At 42.8% G+C, this 10,205-nt stretch overlaps 1 protein-coding gene across 3 annotated transcripts; it reads right to left on the bottom strand.

Moving 5' to 3' along the window:
* Nucleotides 1-477: 477 nt before the first annotated feature.
* Nucleotides 478-10,175, bottom strand: hdac10 (histone deacetylase 10). Of its 3 annotated transcripts, XM_024378737.2 has the most exons (21): nucleotides 10,047-10,140; nucleotides 9,898-9,962; nucleotides 5,452-5,586; nucleotides 5,253-5,349; nucleotides 4,955-5,052; nucleotides 4,682-4,786; nucleotides 4,490-4,558; nucleotides 4,271-4,397; nucleotides 4,075-4,140; nucleotides 3,902-3,961; nucleotides 3,707-3,796; nucleotides 3,466-3,572; nucleotides 3,291-3,358; nucleotides 2,907-3,171; nucleotides 2,259-2,349; nucleotides 1,806-1,891; nucleotides 1,635-1,691; nucleotides 1,470-1,551; nucleotides 1,104-1,292; nucleotides 782-941; nucleotides 478-630 (listed from the first exon to the last, which is right to left on the bottom strand). In XM_024378737.2, exons 2-21 carry the CDS (start codon nucleotides 9,960-9,962, stop codon nucleotides 584-586), a joined length of 2,064 nt encoding a protein of 687 aa, XP_024234505.1. In that variant the 5' UTR covers nucleotides 10,047-10,140; the 3' UTR covers nucleotides 478-583. The 3 variants fall into 3 exon arrangements, with proteins under 3 accessions (XP_024234505.1, XP_024234506.1, XP_024234504.1); XM_024378738.2 differs by lacking the exon at nucleotides 9,898-9,962 and having other exon boundaries at nucleotides 10,047-10,175; XM_024378736.2 differs by having other exon boundaries at nucleotides 9,898-10,148.
* Nucleotides 10,176-10,205: the final 30 nt, after the last annotated feature.

Raw genomic sequence — 10,205 nt, 5'->3', positions numbered from 1 at the left:
CACAATAGCCCATAGAGGGACTGCTTGATGCATAACAATTTGTCATAGGCTACTCAACATCTATACCAGTAGTCCTTATTCAGAAGCAGAACCACATCTAATACTCTGAGGAACTAATACATAATTTGCCATTTCCATGTATTTTGGCAGTAGTGTTTTACAGCAGTATTTCTGTGGTATGCTCTAGTTTTCCATAGAAAATAGGTTTTTGCTTTTGACACAGATCACAGCATTGTCTATATCTTGTCTGCCCAACAGCTTGCTGCATCCTCTGTATGAATAATGATACTAATACTATTAATATTAATACTGAATGACCCTATGACTTGACTTCATTTGCGCAAACAGGAAGTTGTTTCTCAATTTCCATCACACATGGACTGATGAAAACAGAGAGTAACCATGATATTCATATTTTGTTGCAGTGGTGCAAGTTTCAGACATTTTCAATTACTAAATAGCAGAATGACCAACAGATAGTTTAATTGTTTTTAATTACCAAAATTACAAACAGTATAAAAATGGATGCCTGGGAGATGGATTTTCTCCCTAGGTCACAAACCCAATTGGTGTGGAGATGACTTCAGTCCTGGTTCTGTCCTTTTTCCTCAACTTCTTTCCCCTTTGCAGCTTTAAAAGGACAAAAAAAATGTATTAACAAGCTGAGTGGTCAGTATTTTCTTGAGGTGTCTATACTATTAACCATTTTGGTTTTCTAAAATGTTATTATCCATTTGAGTAACTGAATAGGTTTCCTTAGATGCTTTGATCATTTGTTCACCTGCATTCTGCAGAAGTCCCCAGTGTGTCTGCAGCCTCTGTCTCAGTCTCTCCATGGCCTCCATGTCCTCAGGGAGAGGGGCCCCCAGGGGCCCCAGAGAGGGAGCAGGGTCCCCCAGCAGAGAGGCTGCTGTGGTCCCTACAGCCTCCTCCTCACCCTCCTGGGATGTGACAACAATATGTTAGAGGATCATCCCTGCAACACTCATTCGACCGTGAAAAAAATACAGGAGAAAAAAATCATCATAATTCAAAATACTTTAAAACTGCATAGCTAGGACCAAGTCAAAGTGGGGCCCTCACTCCCTCGGTGTCCCTCTCACCTGTAAAAGGGCAAGTGTGTGGCCCTGTGCCAGGCCCTGGAGTAGGCTGGTGATCTGTGCCCAGGCTGCCTTCCCCACCCCACTGCCTGGCCCCCGCACTAGCAGCACCAGCCCAGGGTCATACTCATAGGCCAGAGGCAGGAGCAGGCACAGCACAGCCTGCATCAACCCTGCCACATCACTGCAGCCCTGTGGTGGGACACAAACACACACACACTGACTGTAATAATACACTGTACACAACAGGTGCTGTGCATTAAAAGTAAGGTAGAACATAACATACATCTCCTCCATAAAATCTTGGCAAGCGCAACAAGTGAATCATGTCGCAGGAGTACGTTTCCTCTTCCAAATAATTTGCTGTACCTTTAACAGAGACACAGAAACCTGATATCTGGACTTCTGCTCCTCTGGCTCCTTAGTGCTGATCTGCACCACTAGTGCTTTCCTAAAAGAGAAAGGTGAAGGAGATGGTTTAGAAGGGTATTTATGACTGTGCGGTTACTCAACGTACTGTGCAAACATTCTCACCCGTCCTCAGTGACGTACGTCGGGATCTCCCCATCCCCCAGGTACACCAGCAATAACCTGTGAGGAGAAAAACACTCACCAACTGAGTGTTCGCCACCAGTTCCACTGCTGGCTTATGCATGTCCAGTATTGAGAATGTACTCAAGGTCAAAGGTCATAAACGGTGTATACCGGTTGGTGAGAGACATCCGAGCATGCTGCGCGGCACACAGCATCGCCACGGAGACATCAGGCACCAGCGCCAGACCGTTACGAATCTGACAGACAGTCAGCATCAAAGTGCCAGGTTAGCCAAAGATCAGAGGTCAAACCACACCATCTCTCTACAACTTGTGGTGCTGGGAATAATAGCCCCATAGTTCAGTTCATAATACATAAACACACAATACCCTCTGTGTATTCACCATGTTCCAGCCCCAGGAATAGCAATGTGTTGCATTGCTTCGTCACAAGCAAACAAAGGCAACATAAAATGTACTGGAACTAAAGAAACACACGGGCAAAAGTTGTGTGCAATTGATGCAGTGCAACAATGAGGGCATTTGATGAATGTAATGACTCACAACGCAAAATGACATTTGATGAGTAAGATGAAATGACGCTTAACTTCTAAACACAGCTCACCTCTTGTTTCTTCATCTTTTCAAAGAGCGCGATGACGCTGCAGAGAGACATGAGAGCATCCTCCTCTGCCGACCCTTCAAAAAAGTTATCCCTGGTTATAAAATAAGACAGTGTTATTGAAGCGTCACCAAAAACATTGGAGTACAACAAATACCATGTGTATTCATAGTGATCAAAGTAAAAGTACAAATTGATTAAACAGGAACTATGATCATACTTTAAAAGTTGCACTATGCAGAAAACGCTCCGCCATTTCCTGGTTGCTCAAATTCAAATAGTTGGCTTGATTTCAGTTTATGTGACAAAACGCAAACAATAGTGTAGAGAATCATTGTACCATCTAAACCGTTGTCAAATATATTTTATATAACCAAAAATATTGTATTTTCAGCTGTTTGAAGCTGGTATACAAAACCGAAAGTGAAAGACGGCAAAAAACGGAAGCTTAGAACAGATCTACCACTTCTTATACTTGATATTAATGAGGACAGATCTATAACACACATTTCTATGTGAATTTGATCAAGTTGGCTAAAAAGTTACATATTGCAGCTTTAACATTATTGTGGGTGAAGAATGTATCTGGGGATATTTGTTGGGGACAGACTTAAATCTGAGGTATCTCAGGAGTATAGGTTAGGGACAGACCTTAGTCTTTGCAGTATCTCAAGAGTTGGGGCCAGTGATGACCTCACACGGTCACATCTGTCAGGGACCTCCAGGTCAGCAGGGAGTGCCACTTCAGTGTGGACCGGAGGAGCCAACCGGGACGGAGGCTTCATCCACACCACCTCCTCTTCCTCCGCTTTCTGACCATCCCCCTCTTCTTTCTGACTCCCCTCAGCCTGGACACCCTCTTCCTTCTCTGCCAGCTTACAGCGTTTAGTGCTGGGCTCAGACACGGGTGGGGCAACTGGAAGGGAAGTGAATGGAAGGAGGGAGGAAAGATAAGATTAATAGCTATATTAGGGTAATGCAGGTTGATATGTTGTAAATGAAGTGATGAGATCTGAGCGTGATGTTATATAGTACCTGTGTGTTTGAGGCAGGCCCAGTAGGGCTTGTGAGCTGATCTCACACACTGAATGGACTCCAGAGCACTGCAGGGTCGGAGAGAGCGAGGCAGACACAATGCAGTACGTTAACTGACTATACAAGCTATTTAGATTATAGCCTTTTTAAAGCTGTGACTGACACATCAGCCCACCTCTCACATGGGCCGTTCAGTTCTGACGTTTGGGGGGCGGGATCTCCGAGTAAGGTCTGGACGGTCTGGCACACTGATTGGGCCAATGAGGTCAAGTTGTACCCTCCCTAAAAAAATGTTTTTTTAATAGAGTGAATCGAGGTACAAAAAAACAGCAAAAACAGTTCCTGTTTTGTTCATGTGACTCATTTCAGAAAAGAGTGACACCGTTAAATATCATAAGTCTATGAGAGACCGTCACCTCCAGGACAGCACACAGTTTCCCCCCAGCCAGGGACTTCAGGAGGTGGGTCAGGTGGGCAAAGATGTCTGGGGTGGCACACATGTGACCCTGGGACACAAACATAAAAGAAAGCTTGATTATACTGTACTACCGAAACAATAGTGTCTAGGCCTATATTAGTTGGTCATTCATTTAAGCAGTAGAATGCCTTACCTCTGGGTCTCCAATGGCAGAGTCAAAGCCAGCACACACAAAGACCAAATCTGGGCTGAACTGGAACAAAGAGTATTAATTTCTCTCAGTCATCATTTGAGGTTGATATGTAGAGAGAACGTCGCACACGTTTTGTGAGTGCTGCCGAATTCTGACCTGGGAGAATGCCTCACCTCATATGCGATGGGTAGGAGAACATGGAAGAAGACAGAAAGGTAATCACTGTTCTCCATCCCCACCTGTAACCAGTCAAGAGATCAAATTGAGAACTGAAAGCATAATGCTACTGAGAAAGTAACAAGTACTGTATGGTAGACAGGGCTACTTGATATAAAAGGACTTCTAGAATTCTACTTCTATGGAACTCACCTTGTTCCAGGGTACGTTGATGTTGAAGCCAGCACCCTTCTCCTTGCCCACACTGTCATAGTCGGATTCCCTCAGGTTGGGCCAAAAGCCTTGGTGCTCATAGCGGTGCCAGGAAAAGTACAGCACACTGGGGGGGGGGGTCAGTCAGAGCAATCTGCAGATCAGACAGGATTGATTACCAGACAAAAGGTCCAGTTAGGATCAAGAAAAAACACTCACCTTGGGTCATCCTCAAAAGCGAACTGCACCCCCTGTCCGTGATGCACGTCCCAGTCCACTATCAACACCCTGGGGAAACAAAAACATTCTTCGAAAAAACAAAAACACATTCGCCCATTCTATTTCTAATTCTACTTTCAAAGGCCTACAATGGAAGCAGTTAAGAGTGTGTTCTATTCAGGTCCTGCTCACCTCTTGATATCGTACTGTTTCTTGGCATAGTGGGCAGCGATGGCCACGTTGTTGAACACACAGAAACCGTTGGCAGCACTGCGCTGACTGTGGTGTCCTGGGGGTCTGGGGGATTGATGAAAAAAAAGAGGTGGGAGAGGGAGGTGAATCCTGAGTACCAGATACTGTAACTGTGCATACAGGAAGTCCATGACACCTTGAGGGGCATTGTAAATAAAAACAGCTGAGGACAAACCCATATATACACTCTGTTCCTCCGTGGTTAAAACTCACCTGACCAAGGCCATGCCGTTCCTCACTTTCCCCGTCATCACACTGTCCACCAGCTGGAGAGTGGCCCCGATGGCCAACTTGGCACAATGGTAGATGTTCTAGAGGCGAAAACACAAGCAGAGATCATGGGTTTCACAATGCTAACTCTGTTTCGGTCAGCCTCATAGTCAGGTCCCATTCTGTGCTTTTCTATATTATGTGCACTACACTGGATCTTCTCCATTTGGGACAATGCAGCGATTAGTTGATTGATTGACTAGTCGGTTGGTTAGTTGACTGACTGTCCATGTCATCTCACCGGGTGGAAGTAGACATCCCCATACTGCTGGGTGAAGGTCCTCAGCTCATCAAGGCTCATGTGTGGTGTCTTCTTTACTGCCTCCAGGTACTCCACACTGTAGGTACGACATAGAGCAGTGTGTGTGTGTGTGTGTGTGTGTGTGTGTGTGTGTGTGTGTGTGTGTGTGTGTGTGTGTGTGTGTGCGTGATAGACTCACCTGTGAGCCAGTAGGATCTCTGCGTCGGTGGCCTGGCGTATAGGCACAGAGACACAGCGCTCAGCCAGACCCTCCTCCTGCAGAGCTGTGTGACTGACAGTCAGACGCTCAGGGACCTCAATTTTACAAGCCGGGCTGAAGAGAGGACATGCAAAAGAACAAAGTAAGCCAAACAATTAGCAGAGGTCATTCCTACTCTGCGGTGCCTTCCGGACCACATAACTTCTGTGGAAAAAATATATATATTTTCCATTTGTTTTGTATTCTATCAGAAAAAGGACATGTTTGACTATCAGAAAAACATATTGGTCAAGCCCAGGCACTTAAATCCTAATAAATATAGGCATATTGTTCACACACGGACCACAGCATATTTCCACCCTGTTAGGGACTTGCATATAACTATCTGAAGGTGTTAACAATGCATGTAAATATCTAGATTTTGATTTTCTAAGCAATCAAATGTTCCTTACTCTATTATGTTGATTTATTTTCTTCAAATAATTATAAAACAATGATTATTAAGCGAAACGTGTGTTATTTTCCGAACCATTTGCGCCACATTTTCCGAATAAGAGTGAATATCAACAGAATTTGGTCAACAGTTTTGCATATGCAGTTGACCCCTTCTATCTCAAGTTACCGCAAAGATATACATAACATTTTATGTTATTGTTCAATTATTATTTTAAAACACTGACCTAACTGGGTGGAATGAAGCATAACAGGATGGAAAGCAATAACAGGGTGGAACTAATACCAATAATAAACTAAATATTTAAACAAAGTTATATTATGCACTTTTAAATCTGTGGAAATAGTCAAAAATAAAAACCTTACATTTATAATTAGAATCACTTTCAATTTATTACATTTTCTATTTACTTTGTCCTTTTTAAAAACATTGTCAACCTAACCAGATCTCGGAGACTCAGCAGCTTCTAGAGTTGCTTCTTTTAAATCAAAGCAGGGACAGGCTGTGATCCCCCCCCCCTCATCTCTTTGGCAGAGACAGGTTATGCCTCTGTACTTGATGTGACCTGGCAACACACGTATCACATGATGCATCTTCATTGAGTCTTTCACTGCAGTTTTTGGACAATAAAATAGTTGCAGAATGCTGTGGTAGCCATGCTGGTTAAGTGTGACTTGAATTCTAAATAAATCAGTGTCACCAGCAAAGCACCCCCACACCTCCTCCATGCTTCACGGTGTGAACCACACATGTGGAGATCTGTTCACCTACTCTGGATCTCACAAAGACACGGCAGTTAGAACTAAAAATCTAATTTGGACTCATCAAACCAAAAAGGACAGATTTCCACTGGTCTAACGTCCATTGCTTGTGTTTCTTGGCCCAAGCAAGTCTCTTCTTATTGGTGTCCTTTAGTAGTGGGTTCTTTTCAGAAATTCGACCATGAAGGCCTGAACAGTCGATGTTGAGATGTGTCTGTTACTTGAACTCTGTGAAGCATGTATTTGGGCTGCAATCTGAGGTTATCCTCTACAGCAGAGGTAACTCCGGGTCTTCCTTTCCTGTGGCGGTCCTCATGAGAGCCAGTTTCATCATAGCACTTGATGGTTTTTGCGACTGCACTTGAAGAAACTTCTTGACATTTTCCCGGATTGACTGACCTTTATGTCTTAAAGTAATGATGGACTGTCGTGTCTCTTTGCTTATTTGAGCTGTTCTTGCAATAATATGGACTTGGTCTTTTACCAAATAGGGCTCCCTCTGTATACCACCCCTAACTTGTCTCAACACAACTGATTGCCTCAAACCCATTAAGAAGGAAAGAAATTCCACAAATGAACTTTTAACAAGGCACGCCTGTTAATTGAAATGCATTCCTGGTGACTACCTATTGAAGCTGGTTGAGAGAATGCCAAGAGTGTGCAAAGCTGTAAAGGCAAAGGGTGGCTACTTTGAAGAATCCCAAATATATTTAGATATGTTTAACACTTTTCTGGTTACTACATGATTACTACCATGTGTTATTTCATAGTTTTGATGGCTTCACTATTATTAATGTAGAACATTTGTAGAACAAAAATAATGAAAAACACTGGAATGAGTAGGTGTGTCCAAACCTTTTACTGGCACTGTAGATAAATCCGAGTCCTAATACTTAATTAGCTTTGCGCTGTTGTTTTCCCTGCCCCAAAAAAGATTGACACTTCAGGAATGTGATGCAATTGTGGGAAAGGGCTGTTTTTTAAAGGGGTATCACTACCAACTAACAGGGGAGAAAGTGAAATCAGGGAAAGGGGGATACCTAGTCAGTTGTACAACTGAATGCATTCAACTGAAAAGTGTCTTCCGCATTTATGACACACAGAAAATCTTAAATACGGTAACAAATACAATAATCATGAGAAAAAAGTTTTGACTGCATATTTTAAGTAGGACTATAAAATAAGTAATAAATATGTGTTTATTTGATTAATTATTTGATGGCTTATATTTCTTATAGAAGACGATGAATAGCACCGGGGAGGTGGCAAAAACACCTACATCCACTGAAATCAAAATGGTAAAAATGCATAAAAGTGTAATCGGAAAGCATTCAGACCCCTTGACTTTTTCCACATTTTATTACGTTACAGCCTTTTTCTAAAATGAATACACATTTTTTTAAATTACCTCAATCTACACACAATACTCCATAATGACAAAGCGAAAAAGGTTAGACATTTTTGCAAGTGTATTAAAAATAAAATACAAAAATACCTTATTTACATAAGTATTCAGACCCTTTGCTATGACACTTGAAAAAGAGCTCAGGTGCATTCTGTTTCCATTGATCATCCTTGAGATGTTTCTACAGCTTCATTAGAGTTCACCTGTGTTAAATTTAATTGATTGGACATGATTTGGAAAGCCACACACCAGCCTAAAAGGTCCCACAGTTGACAGTGCATGTCAGAGCAGAAACCAAGCCATGAGGTCAAAGGAATTGTCCGTTGAGCTCCGAGACAGAATTGTGTCGAGGCACAGATCTGGGGAAGGGTACCAACAAATTTCGGCAGCATTGAAGATCCCCAAGAACACAGTGGCCTCAATCATTCTTAAATGAAAAAAGTTTGGAAACACCAGAACTCTTCCTAGAGATGGCTGCCCGACCAAACTGAGCAATAGGTGGAGAAGGTCTTGGTGAGGGAGGTGACCAAAAACCCAATGGTCACTCTGACAAAGCTCCAGAGTTCCTCTGTGGAGATGGGAGGACCTTCTCCACACCACCAATCAGGCCTTTATGGTAGAGTGGCCAGACGGAAGCCACTCCCCAGTAAAAGGCACATGACAACCCGCTTGGAGTTCGCCAAAAAGCACCTAAAGCCTCTCAGACCATGCAAAACAAGATTCTCTGGTCTGATGAAACCAAGATTGAACTCTTTGGCCTGAATGCCAAGCATCACACCTGGAGGAAACCTGGCACCATATACCTACAGTGAAGCATGGTGGTGGCAGCATCATGCTGTGAGGATGTTTTTCAGCGGCAGGGACTGGAAGACTAGTCAGGATCGAGGGAAAGATGTACGGAGTAAAGTACAGTACCTAGATGAAAACCTGCTCCAAAGTGCTCAGGACCTCAGAATGGGGCATATGTTCAACTTCCAACAGGACAACGACCCTAAGCACACACAGCCAAGACCACGCATTAGTGACTTCGGGACAAGTTTCTGAATGTCCTTGAGTGGGCCAGCCAGAACCCAGAATTGAAGCAGATCTAACATCTCTGGAGACCTGAAAATAGCAGTGCAGCGACGCTCCCCGTCCAACCTGTCTGAGTAAAGGGTCTGAATTCTTAAGTAAAAGTGCTATTTCGAATGTGTATTTTTAATAAATTTGCAAACATTTCTAAACCTGTTTTTTCTCTTTTTCCTTATGGGTTATTGTGCGTAGATTAACGACGGGGAAAAAAACGTGTTAATCCTTTTAGAATACGGCTATAACGTAACAAAAAGTGGATGAATACTTTCCGTATGCACTGTATATCTTTGCACTTATATCTTTCCACATTTTCCACTAAATAAGAGGTGTTATTTCCTGGGGGATTGAAAAGGCACCACATAACAGGAATGACCCAGGTAACAGTGTGCACTCAAACACTTTTCAACAAGTACACTCACACGCAGCCTGCACAGGTCAGTACACATACACACATTGCTCGTCCTAATATCTCTACATTTCTTAATTCCATCATTTTACTTTTAGATTCGTGTGTATTGCTGCACTGTTAGAACTAGTAACACAAGCATTTCGCTACACCCGAAATCAAATCTGCTAAATGTGTGTATGCGACCGATACATTTATTTTTATTTGACTCACCAACTCATACGTACACACACAGCAGAACGATATTTATCATAATCAGTTTTTGCTCTCTTTCGCTATACTGCAGTGTGTAGGACAACAAAAGGCACAATAAGGAAGCAAGACTTACTCAACCCATAGCAGTTTGTAGCGAGTCATCTCCTCATCATAAACCAAAGCTGTTCCAGACGACATCTTTCAACAAAGTATTCGTGACTTCAATGGCAGAAGAAAGGGATCACACCTTTAAAGAACAGTTGACGGAATGTAAATAGCTACCTGTAAAGTCGATATACGAATTTAGATTAGACTTCAGGGAAACACATTCATCGCGCTTTTCTTGCCAGCGGCGCAGACATGTTTGTGTTGCGTGACCACAGGACAGATTTGATTGGTCTAAACGAGTACATTTATACATTTTGAATTTCATTATGTTTT

Source organism: Oncorhynchus tshawytscha, linkage group LG19, assembly GCF_018296145.1.
Source record: "Oncorhynchus tshawytscha isolate Ot180627B linkage group LG19, Otsh_v2.0, whole genome shotgun sequence".
NCBI classification, from domain to species: Eukaryota; Metazoa; Chordata; class Actinopteri; order Salmoniformes; family Salmonidae; genus Oncorhynchus; species Oncorhynchus tshawytscha.
This window is presented reverse-complemented; position numbering and strand designations above follow the sequence as displayed.

What these genes read in the sequence shown, in the direction of transcription:
- hdac10 (XM_024378736.2), bottom strand. Translation starts at nt 9,962, where the DNA reads ATGTCGTCTGGAACAGCTTTGGTTTATGATGAGGAGATGACTCGCTAC. An exon ending in CTGCCATTGGAGACCCAGAG is followed by an intron (nt 3,797 to 3,901) that starts GTAAGGCATTCT and finishes TTTGTGTCCCAG; the next exon opens with GGTCACATGTGTGCCACCCC. An exon ending in ACACACTTGCCCTTTTACAG is followed by an intron (nt 942 to 1,103) that starts GTGAGAGGGACA and finishes GTCACATCCCAG; the next exon opens with GAGGGTGAGGAGGAGGCTGT.